This window comes from Agelaius tricolor, unplaced genomic scaffold (assembly GCF_023055355.1).
Source record: "Agelaius tricolor isolate 1412-34295 unplaced genomic scaffold, bAgeTri1.0.p SCAF_2, whole genome shotgun sequence".
NCBI classification, from domain to species: domain Eukaryota; kingdom Metazoa; phylum Chordata; class Aves; order Passeriformes; family Icteridae; genus Agelaius; species Agelaius tricolor.
The window spans coordinates 21637873-21655727 of NW_027269262.1; the positions used below are offsets into that span (position 1 = coordinate 21637873).

At 38.4% G+C, this 17855-nt stretch overlaps 1 protein-coding gene across 3 annotated transcripts in view; it reads right to left on the bottom strand.

Moving 5' to 3' along the window:
* Nucleotides 1-17855, bottom strand: part of TRIO (trio Rho guanine nucleotide exchange factor) — a 244292-nt gene that overhangs the window by 64811 nt on the left and 161626 nt on the right. For all 3 annotated transcript variants that reach the window (XM_071454088.1, XM_071454097.1, XM_071454106.1), the window contains exons 30-34: nucleotides 17016-17206; nucleotides 14015-14116; nucleotides 11761-11903; nucleotides 11063-11162; nucleotides 2718-2961 (exon numbers count right to left, since the gene is read on the bottom strand). In XM_071454088.1, coding sequence (XP_071310189.1) covers nucleotides 2718-2961; nucleotides 11063-11162; nucleotides 11761-11903; nucleotides 14015-14116; nucleotides 17016-17206 — 780 coding nt within the window. The remainder of the gene's footprint in view (nucleotides 1-2717; nucleotides 2962-11062; nucleotides 11163-11760; nucleotides 11904-14014; nucleotides 14117-17015; nucleotides 17207-17855) is intronic.

Here is a 17855-nt window from a genome sequence, read left to right on the forward strand (position 1 = left end):
TCTACTGTAAAGACTGAAGGTACTTAATAAAGTACTAGAAATCTAGGGAGGACATGAAAAATTATCCAGCCAAGAACATGGACTAACTTAAAATTATGTAAGTCGCTCATTTGTTCTTTGTTAGAGGATTAGTAGTGTTTTTTAGGAATTCATACCTCAATCAATACCCACAATGAACAATTCTGAGAAGATCATCTAATTGTTTTTCCATTCTTCTGATTAGCATATTCCCTGATGCTTTATTTAATGAAATGCAGCACTTAAGAATGAATAATTGGTTTGTGGGATTGTTTGAGGTACTTTTCACTACGGGGGGAAAAAGAAAATCAAAGCATTCCACTGGTTTTGCTTAATTTTTATAATCCTTCAGTGAAATGAAGACTATCAATCTCTTTCAAGCAATAGAAATATGAAGTAGGGACCAAAGTGAAACAAATCCAGTGGTTTCAAGTGCCTTGTCTACCCTTTCCCCCCCCCTCCAATCTACTTAACATTATGTAACAGCTTGCATGTTCAAGGCGGTTCACACTCCCTTCAGTCACACGCAGGGGAAGCTTTACAAATGAAACATCCATCTCCTAAAGCCTGACACCCAGCAATGTGGGAATAAACAATTAGCAGCTGCTTTTTATCAGTTGGGATTAGGATGGCATACCATAACATCCCGCAGGAAGCCTGTGGCAGGGACAGAAGGCACTTCTGAGGCTGCATTCAACCCTGCAAATTATGCTCATTCTAGGAATGGCTTTCTCTTCTTCTTCAGTGTCAGTGATTAATCTAATTAATTAATGCTCTTTATTTCAAAGCACCATGTTAAACAAAGTAAAGTATCCTTGAAATGCTCTGCCCCATTTTCCCTAAACAAACTCCGAAGAAAAAAAAGCAATACAGGTCATGTCCACTGATTCGATTAAAGAAGTTACTTTTGTAACTTCTCAAACACAAAACCAGCTCTGTCTGTCCATTGGGATTCTGAAAAGGTCAAGGTATTTCATATTATGTACACATATATACATATAGTCCAATACAATCTGCCTCTCCTAATAAAATTGCATTCAATGGTGAAGTCCCTAAACTCCAAAGGAAATTTATCAGTTCTTGTGTTGTTAAAAAAAAAAATCCAGATTTCACCCCCTAGTCCAAGAAGAAAAAAGTTTTAGTGTTACTCAACTATATTTTCCGATTTTATCATCAGAACATCTGCAAGCTTTCCCTATCCAAATTATTGTAGGACACAAAATGACAAAAGACTACTCCAACTATACAGCTCAATCCTTCAAACTGCCCCCCCCAAGCCCCCAGTCACCCTGCATTCAGGAAGCTCCTGCTGTGCCTGCCCCTAATGTAAGAAACACAGACTCACCCCTGTTTTAGTCAAGCATATTTATACAGTGACTTAAAAAATGGGGAAAAAATTGTAATAGCTGGAATGGACTGAATAATTCAAAAAATTGTGGTTACATTTATGAAAAACTTTCCAAAACCAAGAATTTTGTGTTTTGGAGGACAAGTTTTCCCCAACATCACTTGTCTACTAACCTTATTACCTGCAATAAGAAACTCTTTAAAATGCAGCTTTTCCCATGTGATGAAATGTCTTCTAATTAACTATTTTTCTGGTTTTTTCCCCTCCTCTCTTTTTGTAAGCTTACATTTTTTTTTCTGTTCACAGCCTGCAAACTCAAGTAGCTGCAAATGAGGCAAGCAAGCATTTTCTCTAATAATAATCTACTTTTTGAGCCTGGATAGTTTACAGAGGCAAAAGATTAGAGCACACTAAAACCCTAAAACCTTTCAAAAAGCATCAGATTTTTCTTGCACCCTTCAGGGGAATATTCTTTCATGCATCTGGAAAAAAACCAAAGTAAGATTTCAGAGATGCTATGGGAAAAAGTGTGCCAGTGCTACTCTGAAAAGAACAATTTGTGTGCCAGGGCATATGGAGGAGTGTATTTACCTTTTCCATTGCTGAACCTTCATGACTTCTTACTGCAGGACTTCTCAGGAAACATTGATAATCCATTCCAGAGATTTTCTTCCCTCCCCACTTTCAGCACTTCTCAGGTATAGATTTTCCTATCACCGCAGCTTGATCTAATATGATATATAACTCTTCACCAAGATATAATTTGCTTAAACTTCTTCTCTATCTTCAGCCACATTTTCCCTTAATGCTGAGAACTGCCAACTGCTTATTCTTGGAAAAGACAGAGTGGTTGCTGAAAAGGAGGCAGTGCAGAACACCGAAGCTGCCATATACACGGCACTGTCCATGACCCAAACCCCACGCTGCAGCCATGATATTTTCTGAAGAATCATTCCCTTAGGATTTTTTCTCCTGAGAAGCTGAGAGGCCTCAGGAACAACATGCAAACAATGGTTATCTGCTGCTGTGGAATGCAACAGGTGGATCTGTGATTGGTCTCATGTGGTTGTTTCTAATTAATGGCCAATCACAGTCAGCTGGCTCGGACTCTCTGTCCGAGACACAAGCTTTTGTTATCATTCCTTCCTTTTCTATTCTTAGCTAGCCTTCTGATGAAATCCTTTCTTCTATTCTTTTAGTATAGTTTTAATATAATATATACCACAAAATAATAAATCAAGCCTTCTGAAACATGGAGTCAGACCCTCATCTTTTCCCTCATCCTAAGGCCCCTGTGAACACCGTCACAGCACGCTGCTGATGTCTAGGCTTTGTGCCCATCACTCCTTACCTTTGTGGTTAAAAATGCCCTCCATCTCCATGCTGCTGCGAGAGTGGGCGATGCAGAGGGAGCCGCAGGGGACCAGGCCTTCCGCAGCTGGGGAGCGATCCGTGGTTCGCACCAGGCACCAGTCGGGCTTGTCATGGGGCCTCTCCAGGACCTCCACGGTCTGCCCACGGCGGATGGTCAGCTCGTTGCTGTTGCAGGCGGTGAAGTCGTGGATCACCACTGTCAGCTCGCACCCACCAGATAACTGCCAGGGGAGAGAACAAGGAGAAGCCGGATGAACGCTCGTTATCAAACCATCCGTCACGCACCGGTACCTATTTAGGACTCCTGGCAGGATTTGTATTTTGGATGAGATAGCAGGCTTCTGGAACTTTCCACATCAAGAAGAGAGCGTTTCAAAATCAGGCAGTTCTGGTGTTTTAGAACAGATTTCTAACTCTGCTTGTCTCTGCCTATTGTTCAAAGCACACTGGTTGTGACAGTGCTGGGCGGAGGATTTAAGCAGCTTTTCTTGCTAGACTGCTCCGTATCCCAAAAGCTGAAGTAGCAGTCGCTTCTGAATATATTTTATGGGTGATAATTAGCAAAAATAAAGGTCAGATATTACTAAATGCAGTCACCCATGAGCTTTGTTATCTTTCAAATTCAAGAGAGAAAGAGGTAGTTTTTTCAAATGAGCTTACTGCCTTATTCCTACCCTACTCACAGTTTACACACACAGGTCACAAAATCATCCAGGACACATCATACACAATTATAGAAGTCATCATAAAGTTCTTCACAAAACATTCCCAAATACTTAACTGTTTAACAGAAAATTCACACAGGCTTACAACTTTCACATTTTTGTTGGTTTCCCCAAATAAAACTGCACAAACTTGAATTAAAATCATGCAAGCTTAGGGTTTTCCTCCCCCTCTTCAAAACACTTCATTAGAATAACTTTGCCTAAGCTTTAGTTTCCTCTTTTTGATTGTTACATCTGCTTTGATGTGAAATGAAAATTATTATCAGAACTTTGCAAAGTTCCCAAGATTGCTCAGTGCCAAAGCACCCATCCAACTTAAGCAAGCAGTCCTAGAATTCCTTCTTCCTTATGGCAACAGCATTCCAGGCTACTTCAGTTTTTCATGTGTGACCATTTCTATAGCTCTGGCTGCTTCAGTGCAACATTCATACCAGATCTCAGCTGGTATTCAACTTCTGTGAATTCAGTAATTTTGAACCAAGCCAGTAAACTCCTTCAGCTCAGTGAGGTAATCTTGCAATGCTCTACACTGACAAAGGAGGACCAATACCCTGTGAGAATTCCAGCTGCATCACATCTAGAAGCAAGTGCCACACCAACACACTGAACAGACCCTGCCACGTTGCTTTTGACTGTTTTCATGGATGCCAGCTACATCCCATGAGCTTCAGAAATAGGAGATAAGAGACTGCATTGTTTCTTATTTATTAGTTTTCATTACAAGCTTGGAATGGAAACAGTACTGGACAAACTTTTTGGGGAAAATGCTACTTGTTATCAAGCAAGAATTTCAGAGCAAATGACAAAACCAGCAAAACCCAGTAAGAAGCAAAGGACAATTCCAACCTTCTCTTCCTCCAGTCTGCAATGAATGACAGAACATAATTCCTAGCAGATGGGCTGCAGTAACTCCATAGCTTTCCCATGGTGTCTGCCTGCTAATCTCACTGGCTAGCATTGCTTGTGTGCGCTTACAGAGGAGCTGAAGTTTTCTTGAGGGAATGCTGGGGCCAAGAAGGGCAGAAAACCCTCATAAATCTAGTGTTTAAGGAAGATGAATCAGGTTGTACCTGTTTAGATACAGGCTAAAAATTGCTTCTACCCTGTCTCTTCGGACAGCCCCAATACACAAATTACAGGGGGGTACACCTTCAAAACATGTAACCTCCTCCCTCATTAAAACATGTTTCCTGTTCCCTTACACTCCTTTTTTCAGTCCATGCAAAGCTATGCAAAGGGGAAAAAGTAAAAGCTTTCCCTTGTTTTCTGGTATTGATTTATGTTACAGCCTTTGTCAGACCAACTCAGAAACAATTGAAACCATCTGTATGCCTGATGGGGACTAACAAAAAAGCTGATGAAGTATGACTTCACAAGGTGTATAGGGCAGACCAAATTTTTCTCAGGAGTCCATATCCCATCCAGTGAAAGCAGAGTAACAAGCTGACACTTTCCAGAAACTTCATCTCATCCTTATATTTCCTCCTAAATACCTACAGGAGCATATTCTTGGTGATCTGTTTGCTTTCCTGACCCCTCACTTCCTACAAATAGAGATTAAGGTGTATTTTTTGTGACTGGTGCAATGGCCACATGTTTTGGTAATATAGTTGTTCCTTCTTCTCTTTCCCCTAATAAAACAAAAGAAGTAGGATCTCAGATTTTATGTTTTCTAAGTATTTTATACAATATTAAGCTAAAAGAAAAAGCAAATGAAGGTTGTCAGTGGCCATGTCAGATGGCCAAAGTACACAAAATGCCTAGTTTTTTCAGATAATGTTATAATCAGATATCCTAGCTGGCCAGTGTTCCACTGAAATTCAATATTCATTCACACTTCAGTATAGTATGTAAGACACTTCTTGCTCAGGGTTGTTAGGTCCACATCATCCTCAAACATGCACCTATGCTGTTACATGCAACTTAGTGCAGAACTTTTCCACTATTGCTAAGACACTAAAACCAATGATTACTGTACCCAGCACACACATATGGCATTTGGGAGAGCTGAGCAAAAAAAGCATTTACCAATTTTCCCTTCCTTTGGGTTAACTTCCCTTCTTTCTGCCTACTACAGTAGTGGTTAGAAAACACTTCTTTCCTCTTTGTTTCCTTGCTCAATTTCTCTCCATAGCACACTTTGTGAAAGCAGTTTCATCTTTCACACTGATTAAATGCAGTTGGACAGCAGGGAGTGTCTGTGATTAAGAGCGTTGCTCAACAGCTGTTGTTGGACAGCTTTGGCAAGGCTCTCCAGGCTAGCTGCAGGGAAGAGTGAGAGGCACAGCAGAAACTGGGAGACTGACTTGCACTGAAGGGAAAAGAGTTGCAAACCATCAAAATCCAAATTTAGGCTGAACAAAGGCTTTATATACTTTATCTATCCGTCTCTAGAAACCTTTTATGTAAACTGAATTAATCATGCATGATAAAAATAAATGATGCTATGTCTGAAACATGGAAACTGGAGAGGCAGAGACGAGATGAGACACAAAAGCCAGACAGAAACAGAACTGCAGATTACAAAAAGGCACAAGGTTTAATTAAACAGCTTATCATGGGACATAGTGCCTTGCAGTTGCTGAAATTAATGTTAACCATCTCCATTCATGTCTCTGGGGCATTTTAGTCACTGTCGCTGGTAGAGAGAAAGAAAAAACCAAACGACACAAACATGTGAGCACTGACTGAGTACATTCTTAGCATAGGTTTGCTGAAGTCAGGGACACCACACTAAGTGGTCCATCTGCCACCACTACCTGCAAGCACCGTGGCTGACTAGATATTCAAGAGCCTTTACATCAGGCCATACAACATCCTCTCAGGACTGCAAATGAAATTTAATTTTCCATGGTAATTTTACATTAAGAAGAAGGGAAAGCAAAGAGAAGCTAACAAGATTTCTCAATTATTTCAAGCAAAAAAAAAATCTTTAATCCCTGTTTAAAATGGAAACAAATGCAGTCTGGCAGAAAATAAATGGGACAGCACAAAAGTTCTGCCTCAAATAAAGAGCAATTTGCTTTGACCAGGTAGCTGTCCAGACTTGGTTTCCGACTCTGAAAGGAGGTGTGTGCTCAGAGCCATGTCTGCTTTTTTTGTTGACATTTTTTTCTACTGATTGGAGCCTTTTCTCTTCCGGAGACTCAGCTGGCAGAACTAAATACTTGGTCGTCTCCTGCTGCTTCAGTCCTTTTTTTGTCTTTCAAAGAACTACACACAAGCTTAAAGAAGCATGAAAATGAAATACAACTTCACAAAGACAGTAATACAAAGTGTTACCAGCTGGGAACAAAAGACAATTTCTTAAAAATAAAGTATTGCTCTACTGACCACCCACAGCAGCTAGCATGATTCCTACTATTTAGGATAGCAATCTATGACAGTTCTTCTGAAAGCCTCTCATGTTCTCAGATATTAGTTTGGATTATTTCATGTTTCTACCAGATCACTGAATAAAGCATGAAAAAAACCTATCAGACCTCCACTGTTTCCTCAGCCTCCCTATTTAATTTCCTATGCACTGGATCAAGTTCAAAAGACAATGTTAAAAATGAGATGAGGCTGATGAAAGACCAAATGAATGGTCCAAGAATCTCTTTTATCTGTTAGCCACCTAAAATGCTGGCTACACATCTACAGAATGTGAAGGGAAGGAATGCTGTGAAAGGTGAAGGGCAAAATATTTACTGAGAAGGGTACAATGAGAGAGCACTCATGCAGAAAACTGAGATGCTTTGATGGACTAGAAATCCCTCTCTCAAAAATTATGTATTTCACACTGGATTCCATTATAGCTTCCAATGCTTCAGGATGGGTCAGCACTATTGATGTAAATATTTTGCATGTCTTGCAATATGAAGATACACCCCATAATAATAAAAAAAGTCCAGAAAGGGATCTTAAATGACCTAGTCCACTTCATTCCCATCCTCTAGAGCATGATCAACCACAACTGTGTGAATCCTTAACATTCATCCTAACTGTTCTCACAGAACTCCAGTTATGGAGATTCCCCAGCCTTCAGAATTACTCTGCTCTAGGTTTTCACATCTTCATACCCATAAAAAGTATTATTACAATCCTTTTTAAAAATAAGTCATTCAATTTCATCCCATCCACTTAAAACATAGGTAAAAGACCTATGTTTAGTAACTCTGTGCAGTAGTCTTTTTTCCCCACCTGAAGACCTAAAGTTCTTCCTCCTGCCTTTTTTTCCCCTTTAGACTTGTTAGCCCCCATTTTTTTCCTTGCCCTGTAAGTTAGGTTTAGTAGACTTCTAATCAATCTTTTTCTTCTTTCCCTCAGAATTCTTTCAATGGACCACTGATTTTCCAAAATTCTGTACTCTAAACTGTAACTCAATTGTTACAGTGTCTAATGTAAGCTTTATGAGTTCTGAGTAAAGAATGAGGACTTAGTGTCCTCAACATCCCATTTCTATAAGCCAATATATTGCTGCTTTCCTTGCCCTCCCAGATGCATCACACAGCAAAATAATAAACATCTTGTGAGCCTCTGTAGCTTCTAAATCATCCTCTCGAAAACTGTTTCAAATTCTCAGTTTTCATTAGTTAACTATTTCTACCTATTAATATAAACTCAAATGTGTTCCTATTAAATTGCATAGAATTTTAGCAGTTAATTTTCCCCACTGCCAAGATTATTCTGAATTCTAATTCTGCCTTCCAACACTGTTTTCAGATGACATGAGGCTGGGAAGGATATCAATGTCAGCTTTATAAGCATATGGTCTATTGCATCATCCCAGTCATTACTGAAAAACAGCATTGCAACAGTGGAGCCAGCAATCAAAAGTTAAAATTCTAGCCTAAAAAGCAAGGGTGGAGAAGAAAAATGCTAATCATAAAGTTATTCTCTATTGTTATGGCAATTACAATTATGTCAGAAAACAGGATGCAAGGAAAGAGGTTCATCTGGACAATATTCAACCACTTATTATCATGGTTAAGGATTTTCAGCTCTTTCAAAGTATATCTCTGAGGAGGTGAGAAAGAATATTGACATTTGGATAAAGGACTTCATTCTTGATATACTCCCTGTATAACAGTTTAGCACTTCTAATCAAAACATTTATTTTAAAAGAATGAACTGTCTGAATATATAATTGGAGGAAGTAAAGAATGGTTTTAGTTGGCTGTTGATTAATATAACATGTTTGATATTTTTTTGTCTTTTTCTCAACCTCAATAACAGATACACATGAACAGAAAACTGTTCAGCAAGAGCTTAATAAGTAATATAGCACTAAACACTTCTAATACTTAATTATTACTGGTTTTAATTGCTTGATATTTTTAATTGTTTCTTGGTTTGGAATCCCATCTCAGTTAGCTACCTGCTCCAAATTTGACCAAGGAGTTCCACTGCTTCCTCTGGCTAACCACATCAACAGCACTTTAAATCTGTACAACTGTTTTACTCCATTTCTGTAAGATATTCACACACACTTCAAGCTTCTAGGCTAAGAGGGCAGAGTCGATTTTAAACCCCAAGTGGACTGCAGCTAATGAATTTTCAACATCCAACGTGAGAGATTACCTCAGACTCAGCAATGGTGTTAAGACACCCTGCAGATTTCACTGGCCACTTTCTTGTTACTGTTCCTTAATAATTTTTATTTTGTATTTTTAAACAGATTAAAGATTTTTCTCAATGTATTTAGCAAACCAAAGCATACAACAGAAACATCAAACAAAACTACACTGCTAATTCACACACTTTTTAGAAGTGCACAATAGTAAATTCCTTCCTTGGACATAAAACACAGCCCAAGTAACTTCCAGGGAGTCATCAGCTTGTTTTTCTTGGCAAAGAAAAGTCTAACAAAAATTTTATGCACAAAAGCAAGATCTCAAAAATACTTTAAATACAACACTACAGTCACTAATCACACCTAAAACCTGTCAGGAAAATACTGAAAAGTGTTCTCCATTTCTCCTTCCTTCCATTCCTCCTCCTTTTAACTTTTAACTCCTGTTGAACAGGTTGTTGGTAAGACTCCTCCTCATGTCAGACTGGAAAACAATCCTGAGGGCATTCTGCTTGGCCACCTTTCTCAGCAATTCTCAGACTATGCATGAAATATTCCTGTGAGGGGCATCAGGAGACAATGATGCTATGCATCCTAGTGAACAGCGCATCACAAGCAGAAGGGTGTTGGCTCTGCATGGCAGGGATGGACTGCATCACATCCACCCTGTGTGAACACAGCCTGGTGTCTCAGCCAACAACCAGGGAAATCACAGACAGTCTTGTTCTAGGGTCACAGGTTACCTAAACTCTTCTCTTAAGAACTGTTTGCTAGCATACAAAACTCAATGTTTTTAAATCCCTAAATAGTTAAGTAAGAATGCTAAGAATAAGACAGCAGAATAAAAGTCACCATAAGAGTTCTTCCTCTAACCAACTGTTCTTCTCACAGGTATCTTTAGAAGAAGCCACTACCAAACTACAGACCAACCTCACTACAAATGCACAAAGTCAAAACATAGGCTGTTCTTGACAAATACAAGAGCAACCTAAGCACTTAGTATTTCCCTCCTCCTGTCTGCTTCTCTACATGGAAAAATCAAACTATGGAGTTTGAGCAACATGTGAAAATAGAGAAAACTCACTGAGTTTAGGTGATGATGGAAATGGTGTAAATATTATTCTGAGAACATATTAATTTAGCTACCCTGAAGAATACTGGTTATTTATCTGCATATTCTGAATGGCTCATCAGAACAATTTTACCCAAGGAGGTAACTGACTAGAAATCCCTAGCCAAACTTTAAAGTAGTTTGGTAGGCATCGTCAGGGTTTTAATTCATTCTTCTGTTTGACAAACTTTCATTATCCATCTCTACCTCCCTCCAGGGTCCTAACACTTCTCACTTGCCAAAAAAACTTGTTCCAATTCCAAGTAACACACACATTTTAGAAACTTTTTTATTCTTTTGACACTTATCTTTCTTCCACCCAGGGGAAACTCTGGCTGTGTATCCTTATGGTACAACCCAGCCAGAATCTACAGGCAGAGAGGGAGGAAAGGAAACACCAACACTAGTGCGAAATGACAGTTTGGTGCGTTACCTCTGGACAATTCCATCAGCTTTCATGCAGAAAGTGAAAACCTACTCCCTAACCCATAAACACTGGAGAGTACTTTTCCTTTACAACAGTAACTCTGTGGTGATCACCAGCCTCAAGCCAACATGAAAAGCAGATGGCATGCTTTCAGGAAGGCTGAGATTAACATCAAGAAAAATTCTGTGCATTGCTATCTAATTTTATGGAAAATAAAACTTTCATTTTAAACTGGGTCAAATCTTTGAGCAAACTGCGGAACAGAGGGGACCAAAATGGTTTCAAATTGGCACAAACAATCTCTTCATGACCTATTATACTTAAACAATCATTCCTGCTCTCCCATGGTATCAAGGTATTTTCTCTATTGCAGACAGCTATTTTTAAGAGACTGGGTATTTCCATGCCTCTTCTCTGAAGGTACTAAGGACTAATCTTGGGTGCTAATTCACACTAAGGGACAAATCACCTGCTCTCAGCACAGAGCAATGTCCAGGAAACTTACCTTATCACTGTCTAGTGTGTTCTGGGAGGTTCGTGAGGCAATTGAAATAGTATCAGGCTGGCTGCTGCCATCTCCCTGACTGTCCAGGTCCTCGCCATCTCTGCAAAGAATTCAGTTCTCATTACAAGAGTGGTACTGTGTTTGCAACATGCTAGTTAAGGAAGTGAGACACTCCCAGTGTGGCAACAGACACCAAATTCACTGATGCAAGAACCAAATACTCAGTACTTAATACTCTGTTCTCTGCTGTAAGAGAAGAGATTAATTTGCAAGGTATACATCGTGTGGAATTAAGGCAACAACCAGTGAGCCAGAAATATGGCAACAAACTTGCCCAGTCACTTAGGCAAAGCTAGCAAGGAGGACACTTGGTGACACATTTCGAGCTTCATAAAAGCAAAACGAAGGACCTGAGTAACACATGCAGAATTGCAAAAATTTAAAATGTACAGCTATTCTGTACTGTAGTTTCAAATCCCTTCTGTAATGGCTCATTTACACAAGCCAGGGACTGTTCAGAGCAGAAATCTCAACAAATTCAGCACTGCAGGAAACTGTAAATTAATGATAAGATAAAGGTGGACCAAATGACTCTTGCTTTTGTCCAATTCACTTAAAAGCATTCAAAATTCAACAGTACAGAGGAAAGAGCACTGTTGTATACTTAGAGATCTCTGATTATTTGAAATACTACTTACCTTCTTCCTTTCTGTTTTGTTGTTGGTGCAGTTTTGGGAATGTGGATGGGCTCTTTCAATGCTCCCTTCAGATGAATAGTCCTTTCTTGTATCACTTCCCGGATGTGTTTGATCCAGTCCTGTTTATTCTCTATACTGGATGCCTTTGATATGCAAAAGAAACAAAACCCCCACAAAGGACCATTATGGCTGAGTAGATCCACACATACAGTCAGCTAATAAGCACAAAGAGGAACACATAAAGAATGACTTTGTGAAAAATTTCTGAAAACCTAAACAGAGAAAAGGAAAGTCTAGCAGTCTTATTTTGAATCCCCAACACTACTTTACACTTCTCAACATTATTAATATTGGTAACTTAAAAAACATTTTAACCTTAATTCAGAGTTTACTTTTTTAACTTGATGACTAAAGCCCTGTATGCATCTCATGAGAATGAGATGAATTCCAATAATAACACCTTGAATACTGATATTTTAATTTCATCCTACATTTTAGGTCAATTCTAACTTGAAAGAATAATAACCAACTATTACTGGCAAAAGAAGTTAACTTTTACTGCAACGCATTTCACGTATTACTCTTCCCACTTTTTGATACATATCTTGAGGCAGAAAGCTAATTTAGGGATTGTATTCTAATTACTACCTGCAACATATCTATTATTTTAAATACTCCAGAAATTACTTGATATCCTGCCCAACTTGCAATCTGATTGCTTAGCCCAATTTAACCCTGCACCTGAAATGCTATTAAATATAAATATTATTGCAGATCTAAAGAAATTATTATATATAGTTTCCTTAATTATATACTACTTCTCTTAATTGCTGTCTCCTGAAATAACTGGCTTCAAATATATTATAAATATGTAATATATTATAAATATATAATAACCAGGAATTCTAAAGGAATGAAGAAAATTGTAGGAACAGATGGGACAGGTAGGAAAAAGAATTTTGTTTTCTTTTACAAACAAAAACATTTAGGAAAAGAATGTAAACATGGTCTTCTAAAACATCTTTTATTAGTTTTTCAAGGAATTTACTTCTAATATTAATGAGGTAAGGAAGTGTTTGTTTCCAGCCTTCAAAAACTGAACAAGCAAACAAAGTCCACAAAATTTTGATGAAGAGCTTGATGCATCACAGAAGTTTTCTAAATATCATATGCACTAAGTAAAGCACAGAACAGAAACACCTTAAAGTCATCTTATGTAGAGAAGCCTTAATTAAAACCTTTTATTCTGTTCTGCCCTGGGAGGATCATGTCAGGCTGCAAAGCATTGTCTGTGAAATTATGGGAACATTAAAAACTGAAAGAAAATCTAGTATGCATTCATGTTACACTTAATTTCCTTGCATTCCTTCACTGCTGCCAGAAAGCTAATGTAAGCTTTTGTTAGTCTGTAATTCACAAGGAAGAATGTGACTTGGATGTGAAGAAGAATGTGAATTGGAAAGGCCATTTTTAAGTGACATTATTGATTATTTGCTATGAATATATGTGAAATCACAAACAAGTTTAATAGTAGGTGTATTAATCTATAAATGGGAATAATGAACCTTGTTTCAGCTCAACAGAGCTCCTCAAAACATGACAGATTACCCTTTAGCTGCTTATGCTATTACAAAACTGGTTCTTCAGTTGAGAAGGAGTCCCAGGTTACATACCATAATCATAGAAAATATTGATTTAGCCATTCTTCTAGCTAGGCAAACAGCACTACTGACACCTATAACTTGCACAGACACAAAGCTTATAGGAATTACATGCACTTTCATCCAAAGGCAAGTAGCTTCAGAAAAACTTGTAGCTCACAGAAAGACATAAAAATCTTTTGCAGTGTTTGTTTTCTGCATAAAAATACGGGTCATGAAAAATGGCATGGCCAACAAGCAGCAATGACTTGAGTGTGGAAGGTAACACTTATGCCATCATTTCTTTGTGACACCAGCTCCCTGTCAGCTGTTTGCTGAAGTCTTCAAGCTTATGGAAGTTCATGGGATCAAACCTCTCCCCACCACAATTTGTAAAAGCATGTTTGTCTAATCCTTCAGTAGGCTGCAAAGATTCCTCTCTGCTCTCAGGCCACATGAGTTAGACATATACACACCACCACTGCTGCAAACCTAAAGAAAATGATTTGTCACCAGCTGCCCCTCTCAAAGCAGGAAATCACTCCTTGCTTTCCCAACAAATAACAACAACTACAAGACTTGCTATAGACTAAAAGCACATCTGCTAAAATTACCTTGAGAACAATTTTGTTGTCTGAAGTTGGTGTCCTTCCAACCCACAAAGCAAACTTGCAGGGGTCTCCTTCTACATGTTCTGTGACACCCAGTTCAGAAGTCTGGAATAAGAAAAAATTGTTAGGACCACACAGAATTTTTTTTCTCAGAAGCCAACAAAGGCATGCTAATAATCTACAAAATTGAGCACTGCTATTTAAAGAGATTTTCAGAAGCTTAAGGCTAACTCATATGGCTAGAAAGAATCCTTTATTCTGGTGGCAGTGTGAGGTCTCTTCAAAAAAGTAAGAACTGAAAGCTTAACAATCTTTTCTATAAAGTGACAATAAACAATAACACAATCCCAAAAACAAATTACTGATTTTAGTTTTTGGACTTGACATGAAAACCCTTAAAATTCTAAAGATGATGCTTGGCAAAAAATAAGTTTTGGCTTCTCTCCCTGTTCATTTCCATTGGAGAACACTCCCTATTTACTCATTTTTATGCTCCCTCTCAGATAAGATATGATTAAGAATTCTCTTGCTGTCTTGTAAAATGCTGGATTCTTTCCTGTCAAATGAGCCTTTCCTAGTGTTTCCTTCCCTCTGAAACAGATGAAATAATTCAGAAACGCAGTTTCCCTGGAGAATTTTGTGAGACAACTACATGAACAATCAGTCTTTGGGAATGTTCTAATGTCAGACCTTAAAAGCTAATTATCATCCAAAATGTTTTCACTTTCTGACTGGAACATCTCACTCATATGAATTGGCTTCCACTTTAAACAATTCATAAAGGCTCTATTCCAAAAAAAATTACCAACTAAGAAATACAGCTCAAACTAAAAGAACCCTCACTCCCCAACAGCTGCTAAGTATTCTCACATGATTAGAAGCTGTATTTTTCCCCTCATACACGTCATCATTAGCACATACACACCTCAACACATGAGATGCTGGATACTCAATACCTGAGTAAAAGTACTTTTTTTCTTGTCTCACTTGGATGCTAACTTGGCTTTTTCTTTTTGTGTTGGTGGGTGAAAGCTTTTTAGTTATTTTTTTCTTCTAAAATAATCCCATCCCAACATCTACCCTTCCACACACAACTGTCTTTGCCCAATGGGCAGTTGAGCAACACAGCTCTCTGCAAAGGATGCTAAGTCTGCATGTGGCGCTCCAGGACAGGCTCACAGAACAGAAACCATTGTGGGATACTGGATGCATGGAAACCACACTGAGGTAAGGAAGCTCCCAAACAACCAGTTCCTGGTGACTGGGAGACTGTTCTGTCCAAGTAACACCTGCTTGCCTTTTCTCCCACAGCCCTCCTCAGGCTCCTGGACACTTAATCTCTTGCCAAAGGAGCGCATTAACACATTCCATCTATATATTTTTATATACATATATATATCTATATCTCTAGATCATGCCATTGAGTATCCTATGCTGGGGAAACCCTGAAGTCATCATGCCCAAAGCAAAGAGAAGGACCTCATTTTTGTAAAGCTACCTTATAGAAGTCACAGGATAGCATACAGAAAGGATCTTTAGCTCAAATAAACATGCCTTTTCTAAAGACCAAACTGTAGGAGCTGCTATAATAGTAAAATGCACTACAGGATATTTTGCCAGATAAAATATGACAACAAAAAGAATTCTTGTATTTTAAAAGATTAGTACAATGAGAGTCTTAAAGATTTCCATTAGCTTCTCTAAGAGCTAAGGCTACTACTAAATTCCTGCTGAAGGAACTGACATGGCAATTTAACAGGACTGATTTTTCAGTTTTGTCACCCCTCCCACATAATCCCTTGGCAGCTATTAATATTCTCCAATACACCATCTTTTTTTTTTTTTTAATTTTGGGTTTTTAAGAGCAGCAAAGAATGGTGTGATCAACAAACAGCTGCAGCTGTGTTACCTGCTAGATATTTAGAATCAGGAAGGAAAGCAAATGTTGGAAATGAAATGACAGAATATGCAAAGAAAGATAGGGAAAAAAAGAGGTTTTTTTTTCACCAACCTGTTTTACCGTTTAGACACAGAAGTGGGAATGAATGAAGGAAAAGGAACAGAAGCACAAGGAAAAGACTTAGTATTTATACCATCTAGACTTAGTTACATATCCCAATAGGATCAATACAAGAATAATGTTTTCTAGAGTGTAGTTCTGAGAAAGGAAGTAATTTTTTGTACTTGCTCTGAACTATTTTAGCTATATAAAAGCTAATCTTGCCTTTGATAGGTGCAGAGCAAGCCATGGGAGACTGTCTTGCCACTTGGCTACCTAAATTTATGGAGTGTGAGTACTGCTCTCACCCCAGTCATCCAACAAGATGGGAAGGTAAGGATGTGAATTCCAGAGTCACATTTTGTAAAGCATGCATTCTAGAGATAAGGAAAGTAAGAGTGGAGGTTTTGGGGTTGCTTTTTCCTTTTGCTTTTTTTTTTTTTAGATAGGAATAAAAACATTTCCACTTTTATATCCTTTCAGTAGATCATAAATACTGTAATTCCATACGCAGAACTTTATTGTAAGACAACTGGTCTATGCAAACATTCTGGAATGAACTTTTCCAAAACAAAGTTCTTGCCTTCCCCAATCAGTAGTTGTAGAGTATCAACTAAAACGAATCCTTAACAGCAATAGCAAACAAGGAAGTTGAAGGCAGCTCATCAACTCCTTCCATCCTTCTGCTTTATACAAATAAGTGTTAAAGAATCTGCAATCAACGCACAATTAAGACAAAACCAGTCTAGCCCAATATTGATTTTCATTTGACCTGACACACCAAGACTGACATGGACCCTTCAGTAGTTGCTTTGAGCCTATCCTTTCTCCTCAAGAGCAAGACAAAGCACCAAACTTCAAAGCTTCAGTCTATACATTCCAAGGCTGTTCTTGCAGTGCTCAGTAACAGTTCAAGTTTTTCAGACACACTTCAATCACCTGAGCTTAGCTGAAGCCTAATCTAAACAGTTTTGTAGATATGATCAGTTGTTCTCCCATACTTACAAACAGTTTGCTCTTGTAAATGTACTTGCTCCTTCCGCTGGAGTCCTTCACTTCTTTACTGAAAACCAAGGACATCTCAAAAAGGAAAAGGTGCCTCTCTCTTCCCTTTCGAATCAGAGTTTTTGGGTCCCACACTTGGAAGGATTCTTGAAGGATGAGCTCTCCCTGAGATTCTATATTTTCATCAAAGCCTAAAAACAGAGTGAAAGGAAAGATTCACCATGAAAAGTTGGTAATACAAGTAACATAAGAAGCACAGCTTCTGTTCATTAAACTATAGGACTTTTTTCTCCCTGACACAGCTTCCAAAAGATGAGATTCCAAGAAAACAATACTAAAAACAAGACTTGACAACACTGCTATATACTAAATGTAACTGCAGCTCAAATGTACTTCTAAATTTAGACATTCAACTGTTAAGAACTTAATCAACTCTTCTGGCAGTATTTTACCAACAAATGACAAATTTGTCTTTGTCAGCTTCAAGTAACCTCTTCTGTGATGAAAATGATTTCTCTTATGAGCTTTCTGCCACTGTACAAAGTAAGCAACTTGCAAAGACACCAAGCAAATCAGGTTCTTCTGAGAGTGGCAAGCTCCCAAGTGCCACTTTTTCTGGAGGTATACCTTCTCTACCATGTGGGCAATGAGCAGAGAACTGTGTTCCAACTGGGGATGGAGAAACATGGCAGCTTGGAGCTGTTGGCATACAATCAGCCTACCATTGGTCCTGCCAGAATTGATCCACATTACAGTAATTACCAGCTGGATCATTTGTATTGAGACATAATGAAAAAAAGATGAAGACTGAGAATACCAACAATTTTACTTCCATTATAA